Raw genomic sequence first — 21,649 nt, 5'->3', positions numbered from 1 at the left:
TGCCACAGTATAAAAGGGCACATGTTCAGGTTTGCAATCCTTCATCTACTGAGTTTGCAGTTTTAGCTGTGCCCAAGGGTGAAGAAAGCAGAGACAGCGAACCTAGGCTGATCTAGTTCACTTTCTGCCGCCAGTTACAATGCAATACTGCCAGAGGCCAAGAGCAGATTGGCCAATCGCCATCTCTACAAGAAGGTAGAGCAAAATGCAGGAAGATCTGGGAGAGGAAATGAGAAAGAGTGAGCAATTTAAAATAAACTCATAATTAGTCTTAGAGTCCCTACATTACTGATTTCCTGGGTGAACGTTTGAGCTCATGATTGATTTTCAGTGCTCTCTGCTCCTTGACAGTAAATAATTGCCCAGGTCAGATACGACACAAGTTAGATGCAGAGCACAGCTGTTCTCTGCACTGTTGTCACAATATGTTACAATTATAATAACAATGTGTACATTGTTATAAACAAGAACAGAAAGTATAGAGCTGTCAGTCAGCATCTGTAAAGAGAAAAGACAGGTTAAATTTCAGGCATAATCCTTCATCAGAACTGAAAACTGAACAATAAGCAAACTGCTAAAGGTCGATAAAAGCAAGGAGCAAAAATAAAGAATGTGGGAAATTGGAGACTGAAAATAGAAAATTCTGGATGTACGCAGTAGGTTTACCAGTCCCAGGGAAAGAGACCAACATCCTGGGGGCAGATCTCACTGCTAGAACTGTGTTCTGATGAAGAATTAACACCTGAAATGTCAACTCACCAACCCCACATCACCAGCACCCCATTGCAAAGAAAATAGGGATATAGCTAAGCTCTTAAGTTACTAAAATCAGTGTTCAGAGCAGAGGGCTGTTGAATACCCAGGATCAAGATGAGATACTGTTACTAATGTTTGCCATCAGCCGGACTGTTAAAGTATAAAATGCCAAACACAGAGGAGTTAGAGTGGGAAGGGGAGTTACAGTGGTGAGCCACAGGGGGTTCAGGGTCACACATGTGGACAGAATGGAGGTGTTTAGCAAAACTGTCAGCTAACTTTAAAGTCCGCGCCTCAATAATACACGGACTTCGGGAGAACAGTTTAACAGGTACTTTACTGAACAAGAGGCAGCTTGAAACTGAAACTACAGAAGCCTGCTAGGGCCTTTTATACAGGGGTGGTCACTGCCGGTACTGCAGTCTAAGACCAGTTATTCCCTTAAAGGTACATACACAACAATTCCTCCCCTTTTAGATAAACAGTACATAACATTCATTTAACAACTAAGTAATAACTAATTACAATTACAATTTTCTCAGTAATATATACATCAACTGAAATAGTAATTTATAAGTTCAGTCTTTGAGGAGGCTTCCTGATCCGGACTGGATAGCGCCTTTCTCGAGTATCCTGTTCTGGCGGTGGAGTCAATTCTGGCTCATTGTCATTGGTTGGTTCGTCAGCTTCCAATACCCCTGCTTCTGAGGTAGACGCAATCTGTACTTCGGGCTCATTACCAGGTGCACATGCTTGTGGTACAGGTTTGGCTTGTTCCTGTGACTCTAGAATCTGATCAGCATGGCGCCTCACTATGCTCTCTCCAACATCCACTGTGTACATTAGTGGTCCCTGCTGTGTGCATAGCGTGCCTGGCTGCCATTTTTCTGTTCGGTAGTCGCAGGCCAAGACTGGTTGCCCTATCTTGAAGCTCTGGTTGGCTTCTCATTTATGTGCTGGAACTGCTTATCCTCAACATCTCGTCTTATGTTTGGTTTGAGCAAATCCAAGCGACATCTTAGTCTCCGGTTGAAAAACAGTACGGCTGGAATTTGGTTGGTTACTGCATGTGTCGCATTCCGGTAAGCAAACAGGAAGTTATCCACCTTGTGTTGCAGTGGTATGTTGTCATTATACATTGCCTTTATGGCCTTTTTAAAGGTCTGAACAAACCTCTCAGCCAATCCATTTGTGGCTGGATGATATGGGGTAGATGTGTAATGTTTCACCCCATTATTCTTCAGGAACCTCCGGAAATCCTCAGACACAAACTGTGGGCCATTGTCGGAACAGATCTGTTCTGGCAACCCATTCCTGGCAAAGATGGTCCTTAGGACTGCAATAGTTTTCTCCGTGGTGGTGGAGGACATTTTAATGACCTCTGGCCATTTCGAATGGGCATCCACAGCGATTAGAAACATTGAGTCCATAAATGGACCAGCGAAATCAATGTGTAGCCGTTGCCATGGAGATGAGGGCCACTCCCATGGATGTAGTGGGGCCTGTGGTGGAGCGTTTTGGACCTTCTGGCATCCTGTGCATCTCTTGGTCATATCCTCGATTTCTTTATCGATTCCCGGCCACCACACAAACGCCCTGGCTAGGCTCTTCATTTTTACCCCTCCCAGATGACCCTCGTGAAACTCATTGAGTACTCTATCTCTCAACTTGGGTGGAATTACCACTCGGGATCCACACATCAAGGTTCCCCGGCACACTGACAGCTGTTCCCTCCTTGGCGAGAATGCTGGCAACAGTGAGTCGCCATATGCTGGCCATCCCTGCACCGTCAAATCATAGACCCGAGAGAGTGTCGGGTCATTTCGGGTTTCCTTCTCAGTACTTGCGTTTGTAACAGGCAAACATTCGACTATGGTCGCGTGGAATATCTCCACAGGGTCCACTGCAGGTGCTTCCTCCGCCGTAGGCAACGGTAGGCGCGACAGCTCATCAGCGTTTCCATGTTGTTTCGTACCTTTGTACTCTATGTCATACTGATGTGCCCCTAGAAAAAGTGACCATCTTTGCAGCCGTTGCGCCGTCATCACCGGAACGCCCTTCTTTGGGTTAAAAATTGAGACCAGGGGTTGATGATCAGTCAGTAGGGTGAATTTCTGCCCGTGCAGATAGTGATTGAACTTCTTCACCCCCCACACCAGGCTGAGGGCCTCCCTGTCAATCTGGGCGTAGTTACGCTCGGCTGAGGTTAGCGAGCGCAATGCAAAGGCTATTGGCCTCTCTGAACCGTCACGGAATTTGTGTGACAGCACCACTCCAAGGCCGTAAGGTGACGCATCATATGCCAACCGAATCGGTAGTGTTGGATTGTAGTGGGCCAATACTTCTTTTGAAGTGATTTGGCATTTACATTCCTGAAAGGCATGCTTACACTCATCACTCCATTTCCATGTTACACCAGTTTGAAGGAGGGCGTTCAGTGGGTGCAGAATTGTAGATAAATTCGGCAAGAACTTATGGTAGTAGTTCACCAACCCAAGGAACGACCTCAGTTGCGACACATTTTCTGGTGCTGGAGCCTTGATTACAGCCTCAATCTTGTCCGGCGACTTATGCAACCCTTCCTCATCAATCATGTGGCCACAATACGAGATTTGTCTCCTGAAGAACTCGCATTTGGGACGGTTGGCTCGTAGCCCATATTCCTGCAATCTCGTGAGCACCTGTTCCAGGTTGGCAAGGTGTTCATTGTCATTTTCGCCCGTAACCAGGATGTCGTCCAAATAACACTGGGTCCCCGGGATCCCTTGCAGGACTTGTTCCATTGCCCTCTGCCACATAGCCGGGGCCGATGCTACCCCAAATACCAGTCGATTGTACTGGTAAAGGCCTTTGTGAGTGTTTATCGTGAGGTATTTCCTAGATGCTTCTTCCACCTCCATTTGTAGATACGCTTGAGCCAGGTCAATCTTTGTAAAATGTTTTCCTCCAGATAGTGAGGTGAAAATATCTTCTATCCGCGGAAGCGGATACTGTACTGTGTGCAGGACTGGGTTCACAGTCACCTTGAAGTCCCCACAGATGCGAACCTTCCTTGGCTCCCCAGGCGTGCTGCTCAATGCTTTCTTCATTACAGGAACGATGGGTGTGGCCCACTCGCTCCAGTCCACCTTAGACAGCACCCCCGAACGCTCCAGACTCTCCAGTTCAGCTTCCACAGCTGGGCGTATCGCGTATGGCACCGGTCTGGCCTTGAAAAATTTTGGGGTTGCGTTATCCTCAATCTTTATCGTTGCCTTTACTCCTTTTAGAGTCCCAAGTCCTTGTTGGAACACCTCTTCCGCGTCAGATAGAATTTGTGACAGACGTCCAGGTGCGACGTCATCATCTTTTTTGTCAGTCACAGTTAGTGCCAGAATGGAATGCCAATCCAATTGTAGTCTTCGGATCCATTCACGTCCCAATAATGGTGGTCCTCCATCTCGTAGTATATACATGTATAGTTTCTGTGTTTCCTTTCCGTTATATTCAACTGGCACCCTTATTTTTCCTCTGGGGTAGACCTTTTGCCCCGTGTATGTCTTCAATACAATGGACGTGTCCTTTAAGGGTATGTGTGAGAATAGCCGCTCATAGTCTCGTCGATTCATGACAGTTAGGGCTGATCCTGTGTCCAATTCCATCTTCACTGGGGACCCTGCTATCATGAGGGTGACCCAAATGGTTCGGTGATCTTCTTTTGCGATCACGTTGTGTAACTTTAAACAACTTAGTCGCCTGCTCCCGGAGTCCTTATCACTCTCCTGATCTTCTGAACTACTATCTGTCAGTTTCTTTACTTTCCTGTACTGTTCCTTAGTAGTTCTTGTCGTGTTGGTCTTCTTTCCCGACCTGCAGACTCTTGCTATATGTCCCATTTTCCCGCATTGCCTGCATATTTTGTCTTTAAACCAGCAGTCCTTCTGCTCATGGGTTGTTCTGCCGCAGCGATAGCACTTTTCGGCTCCATACGCCATTTCGTTAGCGCTGTATTCTTGTGGTTTCTGTTGTATTTCCGCAGCTCCCCGTGCTGCTGCTTCGTAGGATACTGCCACGCCGAAAGCCTGTTCTAGCGTCAGGTCCTTTTTTGAAAGTAGTCGTTTCTGGGTTCCTTCACTCTGGAGCACGCAGACAAACTTATCCCGTAAGGTGTCTGCCAGTCCTGCTCCGAACTGGCAGTGCTTCGATAACTTGCGTAGTTCCGTAAGATAGTCAGCATTGCTCTCATCTTTGTGCTGGTTTCTTTTATGGAACTTGAATCTTTCTGCTATCAGCAGTGGTGTAGGGCTTAGGTGTTCCTGTAAGATATGAACAATCTCCTCAAAACTTTTCTCCATTGGTTTAGCTGGGGTAATTAAATTCCGCAATAGGCCGTACGTGCTCGCACCCATCAGATTTAATAATACCGACGCCCTCTTTCCATCGGCCCCCTCATTTGCCTTGCAGTACACTTCAATTCTTTCCACATACGTGGTCCAGTCTTCTACCTCGTTGTCGAAAGCAGTGATACTGCCACTTTTTGGCATCTTGGGCGATTTAAAATGGTGCCTCCCGCGCTTTTGCTTCTTCCCCAATGGAATAAAATGGCGCCTCCCGCGCTTTTGCTTCTTCCCCTTACTGCCACGCTGCTCCTAGCGTTCTACGGGATAATGGCGGCGACCCGCAGCTTCGGCGCGCCTCGCTTTCCTTCCCCCCCGTTTAGTTTCTCTCCGCTGTCCTGTTCTCGAGCACCGACCGCGCCCTGTGCGCTCCACCCTCTCTCTCTTGTTTTCTTTTCCCGGCGACGCTGCGCGGCCCGATTTGTAGAGCCGCTCGATCGAGCTTGAGCCCGCCGCAGTCCGGAAGGGTCAGCGCGCTACCTGCACGATTCGCTGGAACCACAGTCTCTCCCGCAATTCTCCAAACACCGATGGATTCTTTGGCCGGTTGCCCTCGGTCGACGCCCGTTGCTCAGACTACGACCTTCCAGGACCTTCCTTTCAGGCGAGATCCCCGTGAGATGATGCCACACTGCAGATGAGTTCGAACTTACTCGTCGCCACTGTAAAGTCCGCGCCTCAATAATACACGGACTTCGGGAGAACAGTTTAACAGGTACTTTACTGAACAAGAGGCAGCTTGTAACTGAAACTACAGAAGCCTGCTAGGGCCTTTTATACAGGGGTGGTCACTGCTGGTACTGCAGTCTAAGACCAGTTATTCCCTTAAAGGTACATACACAACACTAACCTGTCTTTGGACTCCCTAATGTAGAGAAGGCCACACTGAATACAGTACACTAGATTGGGCTAAGTGGCAGGTAACATTCGCGCCACAAAAGTGCCAGGCAATGACTATCACAGAATCACAGAAACCCCACAGTGCAGATAGAGGCCATTTCGGCCCATCGAGCCTGCACCGACACATATCCCACCCGATCCCCGTAACCCCTACACCAACACATATCCCACCCTATCCCCGTAACCCCACGCATTTAATCCCCCTAACACTAAGGGTCAATTTATCATAGCCAATCAACCTAACTCGCACATCTTTGGACTGTGGGAGGAAACCGGAGCACCCGGAGAAAACCCACGCAAACACGGGGAGAATGTGCAAACTCCACACAGACAGTCACCCGAGGCCGGATTCGAACCCGGGTCCCTGGCGCTGTGAGGCAACAGTGCTAACCACTATGCCACCGTGCTATCTCCAACAAGCGAGAGTCTAACCACCTCCCCTTGACATTCAGTGGCATTACCATCGCCAAATCCCCCACAATCAACATCCTGGGGGTCACCATTAACCAGAAACTTAACTGGACCAGCCACATAAATACTGTGGCAACAAGAGCAGGTCAGAGGCTAGGTATTCTGCAGCGAGTGTCTCACCTCCTGACTCCCCACAGCCTTTCCACCATCTACAAGGCACAAGTAAGGAGTGTGATGGAATACTCTCCACTTGCCTGGATGAGTGCAGCTCCAACAACACTCAAGAAGCTCGACACCATCCAGGACAAAGCAGCCCGCTTGATTGGCACCTCATCCACCACCTTAAACATTCACTCCCTCCACCACCGGCGTACCGTGGCTGCAGTGTGTACCATCTACAAGATGCACTGCAGCAACTCGCCAAGGCGTCTTGTCAACCATTGTTGAGGTAAAATCTTGGCTGAGGGAAAGGTGATAGGACATTTGGCGCAGAAAGTGGAGTCTTTGAGTGAGATTATCGATTTGTTCTGAATTCAGGACAGTTTTGTGCTATTGGGCAGTGCCCATTGGGATCTGAATGGGTCTTGTTCAAACTTATTTCACATGTACCCTTACATCCTGATGAAAGAGTAACCTTTCATTTTATCAGTCTTGACTGGACTAACACCTGATTTTCAGAGATAAAAGATAGTATGCAAAAAAAGATAAAATCTGAAATCAGTAACTTATGAATTTGTACCTCTGCAGAACATCTATCGGAGTCTTCCTCTGTGGACCACAACCTCTGGCTAAAGCTTTAGAGCAATGCTCGAACAAGTACTCTGAGGTCAACCCCTTGGGAGTCCATTTCCATTTCAACAAGGAGAATTTCTAGGTTTCAGGGGTAAGATCAAATAACTGGTAGAACACAGCAAGACTGAAGATGTTCCGATTTCACAAGCACACCATCTTGAAACTCATTGGATATGCAGGCTGGAATTCTCCAATTCATTTTTCCCATTCATTATAATGGATGGGGAATCATGGACTGGCATAAGGTGTGCACAATGAGTAATATTGACATCACAATAGATGCTATTCATGATGCTCAAAATAAATGTTATTGTGGACCATATTTATACCAAAAATATTACTGCATTTAATTTTTTTTAATGTTTATTTTTGTTCACATTTTTTCTCAAACCTGCTGAATTGAAATGGAGGGTGGTCAAAAACCACACACATTATGACCGGAGGTGACCTCCAGGGAGTTCGCATTTGAGCACGGTGGGAATACCCCTCAGTGTACAATGCGATTTGCATCATCAATCCATCATTGATGATGCAAAGGAAATGTATTTTAGTCCTGCTGGCTATGGCATAATCAGGGAACCAGGAAATTTGAAGCTGGTTTAAGTATCTAGTCAGCAGCTGCTTTATCTTTTACTGTTAAAAACACTGGGCAGAACTTTCAGCAGTAGTAGATTGGCTGCCTGTTATAGAGCCTGTTGTATTTTACTTTCCATTCATCAGAACTGCAAGATATTACAGATCATCCAGTTCTGACGAAGGGCGATACCAGAAATTTTAACTTTTTTCCTTTCTTTACAGATGCTGCCTGACCTGCTGAGTGTTTCCAGCATTTTCTGTTTTGGTTTTAGTATGAAACCCTTGTTGCTCAATTGCTGTATGGGTTAACAAGGGGAATGTTAGCATTAACATGAGGCTTTGAGACAATTAACCCATGACCAATGTAACAGTAATGTCTTGATATGTTTAAGCGGCCAAGCTATTTAAAATCAAATCTACTGGCCCACAGGAGCTCCAGTCTTGGTCCACAAGCATTGTAATAATAATAATAATAATTCAACTTTATTGTCATTGTACAATGCACAAGTACATGAACAACAAAATGTGATCTTGCAAGCTCCCATGAGTCCAGTACAAATAACATTAACATTAAACGTAAATAGCACCGTCCTGGGAGAAGCAAAGCCGCTGCGTCTGTGCACGCCGCCATTCCATTTCCACCATTCCTCCTGTCCGACAATCTTCAGCCCAACGCCCGGGCCTGCTCACCAGCCGCCCCTCCCGGGGCTCCTTCCGTGACCTTCTGCTGCAAATGGCTGTCAATCTAATGTAGTTTGGAGGGATACGGCTCTTTAATATTCCCGTTACAGTATATTTTCATAGTATTTTGAACGATATATCTACAGCTGATCTAATGCCAGTTGGCAGTCAGTCTGAGACTAGCTCAGACACCAAGCTAAATCAGTGACAGGATTTTGCCGTACAAGACGTGAGCGATGTTTCAAGATGCAAGAAAAAGAAGTCTTTGTTGTTTTGACATCGAGTAGTAGAGATTGTAACTAATGTAAATTTATACTGTTTGTACTGAATAATGTTCATTTAGCTGTTTAATGTGAAGTAAATTTGCCTGTTGGTTTATGGACTGAACCTCAGTTTGATAGAACGTATATTCAATCTGCCGGTCAAAGACAAGGGGACCATATATATTCCAGAGCCCAAATGGCTAGTGTTTCTCTTCAATCCCTGGGTCTTGCTACATGTAAATAGATTGGGCAAATAAAGACACACTCTGATTCACAGAGGACACAAGGTCAATTTACAGGATTAGACATTGATACGGAACCCAAGTAGTACATCTAATGTATAAACCCATAACAGAACCGTGGATTCTCCAAAAGGAAGATGAAAAAGCATTTAAATTTAACCCAAGAAGTTTTACAGATCTTGATATTCTATTTTCACCCTTTCATTTCAATTTTTTTTGAATATCTTTTAAAGATGGAACAAATGTTTTAAGATGTGATCGAGGGCACAGAAGGTAGGATACATGTACTGATTAAGATAGGGCATGCTTCAGTAGATTAGGCTAAAGGGTGCTTGGGATGGTTAAATTAAAGTTGTCTGTAGATTGCTCTCTGGCTTCTTCAAAATTCTATTTTAGAAGTGGCAGGGAAAGGAGGAAATATACTAAGCTTAGATGTGAATGGGGTACAGGTTTTGTTCTGAGAAAATTGTCATGTTAAAGAAATCCAGGAACCAGTAACAAATTCAAGGCACTCCTATGCGATATGCTATTGGTGAACTACAAAGATAACTAAAACCATTGACAAAAACAAAGTATCATTTTATTCAGTGGTTGCACTCTTGTCTTGGAGTTAGAAGGTTGGGGGTTCATTCCAGGATTTGGGCACATAATCTAGTCTGAAAGTTCAGTGCAGTACTGAGGCACTGTGGTGCAGAAATTCCGATCCCTACAGGTGTGTACGCGCTGTGTACTCACCCGTAGGGACATCAGAAATGCCGGTTTCAGACATGCACTGGAAACCAGCATTTCCGATCTGTCAAGAAAGCACTTGACAGATCCTCCAGCTGCCCTGGAGCAGGGCCTCCGCGGGTGGAGAGCTCAGCTTTTTGGAGACCCTCCGCCCGCAGAAAACACTTACAATTCTTGCGCCTGCAGGATAAGAGTTGAAAAAAGTTTTTTAAAAATTTCCACTGATTTATCATTTAAAAATACTTTAAAGGTAAGTTTATTTTTAGCCCCGTTAAAAACTTTAATTATTTTTTCAAAAAATAAAATTTGTGTTTAAAATACTTAATTTATTGTAATTTAGTCATTTTAAAAATGTGATTAAAAAAAAATGTATTTGAAGTTTTACTATGTTTTGGGGGTGATCTCTTCATATATTTGACAGGTCTTCCTGTTGAATGTATGAAGGGAGATTCCCTTCTTTGATTGGCTCCCCATGGCCCACTTGATCCCAGGGACACTGCGAACCGCCTGCGCCTCTGGGATACGTGGGCCCTGCACACCGGCAGTTTGGAGAGGCCCAGCAGCGGAACTCTGCGCCTCCTGGGAGCCCTCCGCCCACGGGAGGCCTGCGATCGGAATTTCTGAGCCATTAATATCTCTCAGATGCGATGTTTAACTGAGGCCGCGACTGCCTATTCAGGTGGATAGAAAAGATCCCATGGCACTTATTTGAATAGCAGGGAATTCTCGGTGTCCTGGCCAACACCCATCCTTCAACCAACATCATTAAAAAACATGATCTGACCATTCATTTGGTGTTTGTGGGACCTTGCTGTTTGTAAAATGGCTGTTGTATTTGCCTCATAACAAAGACCACACTTTAAAAGAAACTAATTACATATGAACTGCTTTAAAAAAGCCAGATTGTGAAAGAAACTAAATAAATGCAAGTTTTTTTTCCTTTAGAACTCCCCATTCAAATTATCATAAACTGTTGGATAGAAAACTGCACAGTAACATTTTTATGCCGACCATTTCAGCATGACTGTTACGCGTTTGTTGGTTTAAATCAGTTAAGCTACATTTACCACTGGACAGGAATTAGTGAGGATTCAATTACACAAAACTGAGAGAATGAGACCAGTCAAAGTATGTATGTAAAAATTCATGTTTTTCCCCAACTCCACCCTGCAAAAAAATTGCACATTTTCAACCTCACTCTAGAAGATATAATTACCTTGGCCTCTAATACAACGAACTGCCAGGGGAGTGAGAATGCTGTTCCACTTGAACTACTAGACTAACCACACAAACCTGTTTTTCTAACAAGATGAGTAAAACAACTTGTTCCTAATCGTTCAATAACTTGTGTACAGTAATAGCACAGCATGAGCTAAAGAGAGAGATCTGGGACTACACCGGTACGTTCTCAGAAAATGCAAATGTATTTTTTTTGTTTAAAAGACAGATAGCCATTTTCAACTTTAGTAGTTCCACTTATTTCTTGGCAGCCTGTCAATCAGATTATTTTGAAGTCCCACTTCAAGGCATGTACACTAAATTGACTGTATAAGAGTATTTTATTCTGCAAGTTTACTCTACATGCTATTAATAAAGATGTAAAAAATTAGTCTGGACAGAGGTGAGTTTCAAGTTCTTTTTATACATAAAATGCTGCAAGAACATCACATTTATCCAACACACTCAACAGCAACCTAGAACTCAACTGAACTTTAATGCCAAAAACTATCAGGCACACTCACTGAATGTGGGTGGAACTTGTTTTTAAGAGGTAGGATGGGTGGAGAAATAGAGGTTTATAAACAAAAGACTACAAAAAGCAGCAATGGGGTAATAGTGCAGCAGTAAAAATCTCAGCACTGTAACATGTGGAAAAGGAGCATATCTTTAGGGGTGGATGGGAGTTCAGGTGGGTAGGAAACAGACTGGACCATTTGAATGTGCTTCGCTTTTCAATTAAACATGGTTTGAATTATGATTTTTACCTGGTGTAACACCAGGTTTCCCAACCGTTTCTGCACCCAACATCTTGAAGTGGTCAGTACATAGTCCGTCCTTTCCTTTTTTAAATGGGAAACAACATTTTGTTTAACCCCTACAGTATCCACAAAAACACAGCCATATAAATTTAAGTCTCTTTTCCTCCTCCCATATATTCCTCAATGCGTCAAAATTCCATGTTGCATTTTTAACAAAAATGGTTAAGAAAATAAATTCAGGGAACAAGTGTGTCCATATGGTGATAAGAATCCTTTGGATTTTTTTCTCTCCTTCAGCGAGTTGAAGCAAATGACAATGACGACTAAGGACCTCCACGTCATACACTGCCACTGTAATAGGTAACCAGGGAAACAAACTTCCTCGAGAAGCAGGCAGCCCACAAAATATCCATTCTGAAAGGCAGAGAGACAGACAGATTCTTATTAGGAACAGCTGAGAGAGCAGACAGCAAAACGGTCATCATCAGTAACAAAATTAGACTGAAGACGCTGAAAAATAACTAGATTGTTTTCTGCTCCAACATCTACCCCAATCCCAATTTTGTTCTCCTGACTGAAACTTACCTACATAAAAAAATCCTGGGCCCACAGTGTTACCCCTAAAAATATGGCCTCAGAGGCGTCACATGTCCATAGGACAAAGAAATCTTTAAGAACTTAACTTACTCATCTTTTACCGCATATCTGAATTCCTAAACCAATCAAAAGTAAAAAAATATATACCACTGAGAAAAGGGTAACCAGCACAAACTTGAGCAATCGAAATCTCAATCTACTTGTTCAAAGCTACCCATTCACAAACCACGTGGTACAAAACCAACCAACTCACATGGTTTTCGGCCACCAATTCATTTCTTCACTCAGGTGAATGTATACAGCTAAAGGTGACATTTATAACATAAAAAAACACCCAATTTGAAAACAAGATTATCCATAAAATTAGCCATTTAGTGTCCACAAGAAATATCCCCCACATAGGGGTCTGCATTTCTGTGTGGGGTTGGAGGTATAAATTTCACTTAGGCTCTGGATATTTCCTGCTGTGTGGGCAAATTTTGTGAGATGCATTTTGGGAGTTGTACATTTCACCCTACTCCTGTGGAACTACAAAACTTAGCATGCATTACGGCAAGCAGGCTGAAAAATTTACAAATGACTGAGACCAAGTGGAAAATTATGCGCAGAAAAAAATCTTTCATAATTATGTGAATAAGTGAGACAAAGCAGTAAGATTTTGAAGAGGGAACAGAGGAAAACAAAGTACTGATCAAATACTGCAAATCCACAGTGGGAGGTAGAGCAAAATATCATTTTGGAATGTAAATAACTGGGAAGAAAAAAAACAAAGTTACTTGCACTGTAAGCAAGTTTTGCAAACAGGCTGGTAAACAGTATTACAAATATTACATGAAGCTTACATCTTTTAGCATTAGAAAGGTGTGCATCAATTTACTTGATGTCACCACGTTATCTATTGCTTCAGTATATTTGTCATATTACAGCAATGGGCAAATCACCATGTTTATAGGCTGTAGTGGAACCACAATAAACACTAAACATTATGCCCGAGGGCCCTCGAACTTCAAATCCTGTAGCAGTGCTCTAGGGCCGAGGGTAATGCTAGGGAGTGCATGCTATGGGTCAGGTGTTTTAAAATTCTATTTGTAAAATTATTTTTAGCAATGAAAGAGCTTGGTAGTTATAATGAACATTGTGTTTTGTTAGGCTTCTAGTGCACATGCAAGGCCAGGCATATCCATGCTCAATTTCTCACCAGATGAGAGCAGGGGGAAAAAAACTACCAGTGGCAGAGTACCATAAAGCTCACGTGGGTGATGGATTTTGGTGGGGCGCGTCTAGTTGCAACACCAGATTTCTGATTGATCCCCTTGGAGAACAAGGCATGCACAGCAGTTTATCTGGAATGTGTAATTAGATCCCGCTTGCCTAAGTAATCAATTACTTTACAATGTGTAATTCGAGCCATTCATTCAGGTTTCAGAGCTCACAGTGAACAGAAAGGGCTCACCCTTACCCTCCCATCCAAACAAATTCCTGTCCGCCCCAAGAAGTTCCTAACCTACTCCCCCTTACGCCCAAATTGCTGACCTTTTCTCTCCCGAACCAATTCCTGACTTTCTCCCCTCTGCCCCCCACCCCACCAAGTTCCTGACCTTCCACCCCTGCCCAAGTACCTGACCACACCTCCCCCATCCCTGGGTTCCTGGCATTCTCCTCCCAACAAGTTTCTGACCTTCCTCACCCACCACACCCACCCGGCAATATTGGGTCAGTGTGTGTGGGTCACTGCTTGTAAACAGGTTTATTGGGTATGAAGTGAATAGTGACAATGTCATGATTTCCAGATATCGTCCAGTCCAATGATGTCCCACCCTCAGAGTTCCTGACCTCCTCCCCGTTCCGATCTCCTTCCCCTCCTCCTCCTATCTCCTCCTCCCCCCGATGCCCTCCCTCCATCTCCTCCTTCCCCCGATCTCTTCCTCCCCCTCCCATCTCTTCCTCTCCCTCCCCCAATCTCCTCCTCTCCCTCTCTGCGATCTCCTCCACTCACCTCGCCCTAGAGCGGGCGAGAGGGAGGGGGAAGAGCGGGCGAGGGGGAAGAGCCCTAGTAAAACTGAAGTCAATGGGAATCGGGGGGGAAAACGCTCCACTGGCTGGAGTCATGCCTAGCACAAAGGAAGATGGTTGTGGTGGTTGAAGGTCAATCATCACAGCCCCAGGACATCACTGCAGGAGTTCGTCAGGGCAGTGTCCTAGGCCCGACCATTTTCAGCTGCTTCATCAATGACCTTCCCTCCAACATAAGGTCAGAAATGGGGATGTTCACTAATGACTGCACAGTGTTCAGCGCCATTCGCAACTCCTCAGATAATGAAGCAGTCCATGCCCATATGCAACAAGACCTGGACGACGTTCAGGCTTGGGCTGATAAGTGGCAGGTAACATTCGCACCACAAAAGTGCCAGGCAATGACTACCTCCAACAAGCAAGAGTCTAACCACCTCCCCTTGACATTCAACGGCATTACCATTGCCGAATCCCCCACCATCAATATCCTGGGGGGGTCACCATTGACCAGAAACTTAACTGGACCAGCCACATAAATACTGTGGCAACAAGAGCAGGTCAGAGGCTGGGTATTCTGCGGCGAGTGTCTCACCTCCTGACTCCCCAAAGCCTTTCCACCATCTCCAAGGCACAAGTAAGGAGTGTGATGGAATACTCTCCATTTGCCTGGATGAGTGCAGCTCCAACAACACTCGAGCAGCTTGACACCATCCAGGACAAAGCAACCCGCTTGATTGGCACACCATCCACCACCTTAAAACATTCACTCCCTCCACCACCAGCATACCATGTCTGCAGTGTGTACCATCTACAAGATGCACTGCAGCAACTTGCCAAGGCTTCTTCGGCAGCACCGCCCAAACCCATGACTGCTTCCACCTAGAAGGACAAAGGCGCATGGGAACACCACCACCTTCAAGTTCCCCTCCAAGTCACACACCATCCTGACTTAGAAATATATAGCCGATCCTTCATCGTCGCTGGGTCAACCCTCCCTAACAGTACTGTGGGAGTACCTTCACCACACGGACTGCAGTGGTTCAAGGCGGCGGCTCACCACCACCTTCTCAAGGGCAATTAGGGATGGGCAATAAATGCTGGCCTTGCCAGTGACGCCCACATCCCATAAACGAATTTAAAAAAAGTTCCATTTTACTTTGCTTCCCTGTTCGAATTATTCAGCATTATTATAATTCTCTGGAAAATGTTATCAGATGAAGGACTAAAGATTCAAAGGTTGAATAACTTATCAGTAATACGTGACATAAAGTATTTTGGCACAGGTTCAAGCTAATTATGTAATTAGCTCAGAAAAGGACTGTAAAGAAACGATTACAAATACTCCTTTGCTGAACTGCAAATTTCACATTTAGTCATTCTATGTGCACAACAACTGAGTAGGTAGGTTGAGCCAGTCTGTAATCACAATATATAAAGCGATACTTTGTCTCCTTAGCTTTTATCCAGACTTGCTTCCTGTTGCCGTATACTAATAATTATTGCAGTAACCAAGAAGGAAGGAATATTGCATTTTCCACCCTCTAATTTTCTTCTCCAAACTTCCTCTCCTTTAAATAGTAACTTGCACTGAGGTACAGTTCCACGGATGGCTGCAACCTATCAGAACCTCGCCCAATGAGCAACTTTTCACTCATAAACCTAGACAGTATCAGTGGCTGTTTGACCACAGTGTGAGGTCTTCACAACCAACCATTAACACTCCTCATCCAAAATCTACAATGAGGTTATCAGCACCCACCGTTATTATGGATTAAATCAGACAGCAACTTCTGGAGTCCGCACATGCGCAGTTAAACGTGGAAATCCGGAAGTTGCAGTCTGAGTTACTCTGCTCCTCCACAGTACCTTGCCGATAGATTCGACATTGAAATCCATGTAAGGGCGTGAAGTTACTGTACTTACCCACTAGTTAACCACTAAATAAGGCAGAAAAAGTTAGGGCTGGTGCATTCAGGTGTAAGTGAATTTTTAACGGTGTGATAAGTCTTAATTACTGCCAAACAACCTCTCCGGCACTGAAAATTTAATGTTACAATTGCAGAGTCTCATTACTTCAGAATTTAATTAGTGTTGGAAAGAAAATTTAAAAAAATTTGTTTTCTTTCTGTCTCTTATCTCTCTCTCTTAATTCCATCTTTCTTTCTTTCCCTCTTTATTTAACTTTCTGTATATGATTTAAATCTAATTTATACTTCCTGATTTATACACTGTGCACCTCAGTGAGGATTCTTCAATCTGATTGGTTGAAGAGCCTCGGAGGTTTTTTTGTCCTGCTCACACATGGCTCAGATCCCCTGAAGCGGGTGCCGCACTGGATCAGTCACTGCTCAAAAGCCCGCAAAGTCTATGTCAAGCAGTCAGTGTAATGAATGGCAAACGCCGTTCCTTCGTTGCTGACTGCAATACCCGGCCCGATACTTGTTCCGCACACAACCTACGCACCATCCTGATCGAGGTGCAAGCTACCATGTGTATTTTATTTAATTTCACCTAAAAACCCAGCTCTACCTCACCACTACTTCTCTCTACCCCTCCGCAGTGTCTAAATTGTCAGACTGCTTGTCTGACACACAGTTCTGGATGAGCAAAAATTTTCTCCAATTAAATATTGGGAAAACTGAAGCCATTGTTTTCGGTCCCCGCCACAAACTCCGTTCCCTAGCTACTGACTCCATCCCTCTCCCTAACATCTGTCCGAGGCTGAACCACACTGCTCGCAACCTTGGTCTCATATTTGACCCTGAAATGAGCTTCTGACCACATATCCGCGCCATAACAAAGACAGCCTACTTCCATCTCCGTAACAATCACCCGTCTCCGCCCTTGCCTCAGCTCATCCACTGCTGAAACCCCATCCATGCCTTTGTTACCTCTAGACTTGACTATTCCAACGCACTCCTGGCTGGCCTCCCACATTCCACCTTACACCATGTCCTAACTCACAACAAGTCCCGTTCGCCCATCAGCCCTGTGCTTGCTGACCTACATTGGCTCCCGGTTAAGCAGCACCTCGATTTCAAAATTCTCATCCTTGTTTTCAAATCTCTCCATGGCCTCACCCCTTCCTATCTCTAATCTCCTTCAGCCCCCACCCCCCAACCTACAATCCCTGATTATAATCACTCAACCTTTGGTGGTCGTGCCTTTGGTTACCTAGGCCCTAAGCTCTGGAATTCCCTGCCTAAACTTGTCCGCCTCGCTACCTCTCCTCCTTTAAGACGCTCCTTAAAACCTCCCTCTTTGACCAAGCTTTTGGCCACCTGCCCTAATTTATCCTTATGTGGATCGGTGTCAAATTTTTGTCTTAAAATACTCCTGTGCAGCGCCTTGGGACGTTTTACTATGTTAAAGGCGCTATATAAATACAAATTGTTGCTGTTGTTTAAAGATAATTAATTATTTATATAGTAGTGGATATTTTACTGACAAATACTCTAATAAGGTCACTCTAGGGTTTAACCCTGGAAACTAACAATACAATTGGGCTTTTGAGGTTTTAATTTTCCAAGAGCAATTTCACAGTGTATATTTGCAACATTTGCATACAAGTCATAGAAGTTAATGTGGGAAAAAAATTTCAGTAATGAAAAGACAGCAAGAAACTCAAGCACTGAAGGTTCATAAAGTACCAGTTACCATGGAATAAATCTGGCAATATAAAAAACAGGTAAAAATTAAAAGAGATGAAGTGGCAGAAATGCTGCCTTTCTCTCTCAATATCCTCCATTAACAATCGAGGAGTTATAGATAGAGGAATCGCAGGGGGCTATCGGAAGAGTGTATTTGTTGCTAAAATTGATTCTTTTAAAGTTATCAAAAGACAGAAATTCTCAACTTAAATTCATTAAAGCCTCATATCTGTTCTGAATGACATCTTGATTCATCCTTCACAGATTGGGGGGGGAGGGGGAGGGGGAAGGGGGAGGAGAGAAGAAGATTTGAAAAAGTATACAAAAAAGCATACTGGAAGGTATGGAGTAACCAAAGCATTTTTGTTTTAAAACAAGAGTAAAATTAAAAATGTAATTACTGGCCAGAATGGGAAGGTAGTTCAAGTGACTTATATTTGATGTTTTCTTCTAGATTTGCTGAAAGGTACCTCTTTCGCCTACTTAAAGGGTAATTTTTTGGATTGACTGCCTGGGTGGGGTGAGGTGGGCGATGTAGTGCATGGTGAGGCAGAGGGGGGGGGGGGGGGGGGGGGGGAGTAACATCAACAACCTCCCACTCAGTGGGTTGCAATCCAGATGCTCCATCATGAACTGAAGGTGGAATCATCATTTACGGGATGTGGTGTGATGTACTTTGGTGACAATTGAGTCTCCGTTAGCAGATTGAGAAAGATTTAAATCTGTAATTGGGCCTGGCCCTGTGAACACCCAGGGTTGGATTTTCCAGGGTCCCACCCGCACGGTGTGGGAACCCCGGCCGGCTGCAGTTAAACCAGGTTAAAGTAGAGGCTTCAGAACTCATTATAATATGTAAATTGCCAACCTGCCTCTTGGCAGCGGGTGGGCAGCCTGCCCCCCCACCCCTCCTGAGTTAAAGGTGAAAGTGGGTGGGGTGGAGGCAGGTTGGGGTCAGGGTTCACATTTTTGCAACTTCCACTTTCCCCCACGCCTCCAACCCACCCATTCTTACCTCTGAAAATTCCGGCCCTACTCTCACTGGCACTGACACAGCAATAGAAGTGTCAACTTCCCTAAAACACAAAGCAACTGGGACTGCCCCTCAACAAATACCACTGTACCAACCAGTTTATTTGAAGTTGGGTAGATTACTAAGGTAAAACCTCAGGCCCACCCAGAAACAGTTCCAACTCCTTCTGGGTCTGGAAGAAATTGAACAGGAACCATATCCTAAACATGGACACTGATATCTGCTTGGTGATCCAACCACATAACTGCCCAGTCATATAGGCGATCGTGTACTGAACAGCCATGCTCTCCAGTAAATTCTGGCCACTGTAATGACATCACTTATGATACACAAATCTTCAGTACTATCCCTAGACACCCAAAAAATACACTAATAGATAATGAAGTATCCTCTACCAACCTACAACATAGCACGAGTCTACCTATCTACATTATCAGTCCACAAGGCACCTAATCTATCAGATTCGACAGAAGATAAAAACAATTCTCACTTTTCTTCAGATTGCGACAACCTTATAAACCAAACACATGCTGGCAAGAGAAGTGCCGAGCTCACGGAGAGCAGCCGGCATTCTGCGGGGGGGGCTTCACTGGGGCCGGGGGCAGCAACGGGGGAAGGTGCTGGCAGGCGGCCAGCAACAAAAATGGCCGCCCGCCACCTCCTCTTTAACTAGCGCTGCCTCGGCCGCAGGTAGGCCCCCCTGACCCCGGCGGACATAGCATCCAGCGGTAATTCGGGGGGGGGGGGGCGCCACCCAATATTACAGCCGGGGCGCTGTGCATGGCGATGATGTCACCCGCTGAATTTCGCGGGAGGCGTTAGCGGCGCCGCGCCCAGGCGCTAGTTGATTTGCGCCCCACATTAGCGCCCTAGGGCGCTAATGGGAGGCGCAAATCAACCGGATTTAGCCCCCAATGAGAGTGGTCTCACTGTTTCCCCTTTCACACCTGACTCAACAACAATATTGCTATAACAAATCTGATGTCCCCCAGCCTGGACAGACCTACTGCACAAACGACATCATCTTGAAAGAATTTGTTGGGTTCACTGCAGAAATTACGCTTGAAGTGTACAAAATTCTAGGGGGAGACACGTTTTACATTAAAGTAATTTCTGCACAGTTGGAGATATGTATAAGCTTGTTGTCCAAACCAAATCTCGAGACGTGGAATACAGCATTTCAGATTATACTTTTAAGCATAGGCTTTTTACTTTGATGGAATGTATATTTTAAATGTGTACCGTTCATCTTTGAATAAATTAGTTATGCTAATTTAACAGGGTTATTTCAAGCATGAAGAAAACTTACAATTTGGGAAGGATGGTGAAGGATAGAATACTAGTGCCCAGGCTTTAGTTGCTTACAAACCTTTATTCAGAGACACACATTACATACTGCGCACCCCCAAGGGCAACTAGCAACCCTTCCCCAGCCTACTCCCATATACAGGAGAACAAGAGAGTCTCCAATTAATTCCCAACACCTGCATACAATTAACACTGAATTGCTATACACCACTTAAACTACAATTAACACAGCAGTCGGAGAAAAAGCCATTCAGACTATTCAGCTCAGCGGTATTCATAACACTGTCCAGGGGTCACTTGTAGAACATTCTTTAACTGTGGCCCTTTGCAGCGTTGTACTCTACGTGTCTTTGTGTCACAATTTACCGACCAGCTTTGCTGTGGATGGGGAGCAGAGCTGGGATTCAGTGTTGTTCACCAATGTTCCCTAAAGGCCGCGCAGCGCTCATGGGGTCCCGCGCAGTCAGCTTTTCAATAGAAAAACTACGCATGCGTGGAAATTTGAATGGGCCACGCCGGCCGAAATAAAATTACAGGGAATACTGCTGTTCATTCCCTCTCATTATGCACTGAGTGAAAACAAAGGCATGTTATTAAGAAGCCGGGCTAATCCAGCATTCATGGAGCAAGTTAAAACTACAGGGCCTGAAGCAACACACTGCTCGAGCTTTCAACCTTAAGGAACAAATAGTGAGCAACACTAATTTTGCTTGTTCCACACAGCTGAAGTCACAAATCTTTACAGTAACACAAGCATGCATGGAACGAGAAAAAGTCAATCCACCCATTAAATCCACTCCTTCCACAGACCACGTACAAACTGCTACGTTATATACTCTAGCCAACCTATTTAATCTATTGAGGAAAGGTTCCTTTAAGTTTTTCTCTTCACTCCAGTAGAATAAATCAAGCAAAGTTTAAGAATATTAATCTAATCGTACAACTAATATCTACGGTTGGTTACCTTCTTTGATGGGGTACTTTTATGGTTTCTGCAGATTGGGTACCACTATTTCACATACAGCATGTAGCTATATCGCTATAATTATCTTTATAAATTCAGTCCTGACCCTAACCAGATATTCAGCGAATTCTCCTTAAGTTTACCTCAGGGAGCTCCTGCAGATTTCTGAATCTGTTCCTTCAAGATAAGGATGCTTTGTCTCTGCTCCGGGGGTAGCATGGCAATCTGTTCTGGAGTCAATTGGAGTACTTGCATAATCAATGCAGCCTGCACCAAACAGAAGAAACAGAGTCATATGGGAAACAAACTACTGCACAAAATACTCACTTAATACTACTACGTATCTGGCTTCATCAATCACAAAGTTTGAAATGCAAAATGC

General features: G+C 44.6%; 2 protein-coding genes across 6 annotated transcripts in view; one reads left to right on the top strand and one right to left on the bottom strand.

Moving 5' to 3' along the window:
• The window catches only part of LOC147125042 (NADPH oxidase 2-like), a gene marked incomplete at its 5' end in the record, with an annotated part of 51,349 nt that extends 40,007 nt beyond the window's left edge, over window positions 1-11,342 (top strand). Inside the window, one exon of the mRNA XM_085990997.1 lies at window positions 7,191-11,342. Coding sequence (XP_085847123.1) covers window positions 7,191-7,317 — 127 coding nt within the window. The remainder of the gene's footprint in view (window positions 1-7,190) is intronic.
• Window positions 11,343-11,348: 6 nt separating this feature from the next.
• Window positions 11,349-21,649, bottom strand: part of cstf2 (cleavage stimulation factor, 3' pre-RNA, subunit 2) — a 92,359-nt gene continuing 82,058 nt past the window's right edge. For 4 of the 5 annotated variants that reach the window (XM_085996330.1, XM_085996356.1, XM_085996340.1 and 1 more), the window contains 2 exons: window positions 21,411-21,534; window positions 11,349-12,119 (listed from right to left, as the gene is read on the bottom strand). In XM_085996330.1, the coding sequence (XP_085852456.1) occupies window positions 21,412-21,534 (123 nt within the window). In that variant the 3' untranslated portion in view covers window positions 11,349-12,119; window position 21,411. Of the gene's footprint in view, window positions 12,120-21,410; window positions 21,535-21,649 lie in introns of those variants that run through there. The other variant, XM_085996365.1, reaches the window with a different exon arrangement.

Source organism: Somniosus microcephalus, chromosome 1, assembly GCF_052327205.1.
Source record: "Somniosus microcephalus isolate GS21.2 chromosome 1, FLI_Smic_1.0, whole genome shotgun sequence".
NCBI lineage: Eukaryota > Metazoa > Chordata > Chondrichthyes > Squaliformes > Somniosidae > Somniosus > Somniosus microcephalus.
Note: the sequence above shows the minus strand (reverse complement) of the source record. Positions and strands in the feature narration are given on the sequence as shown.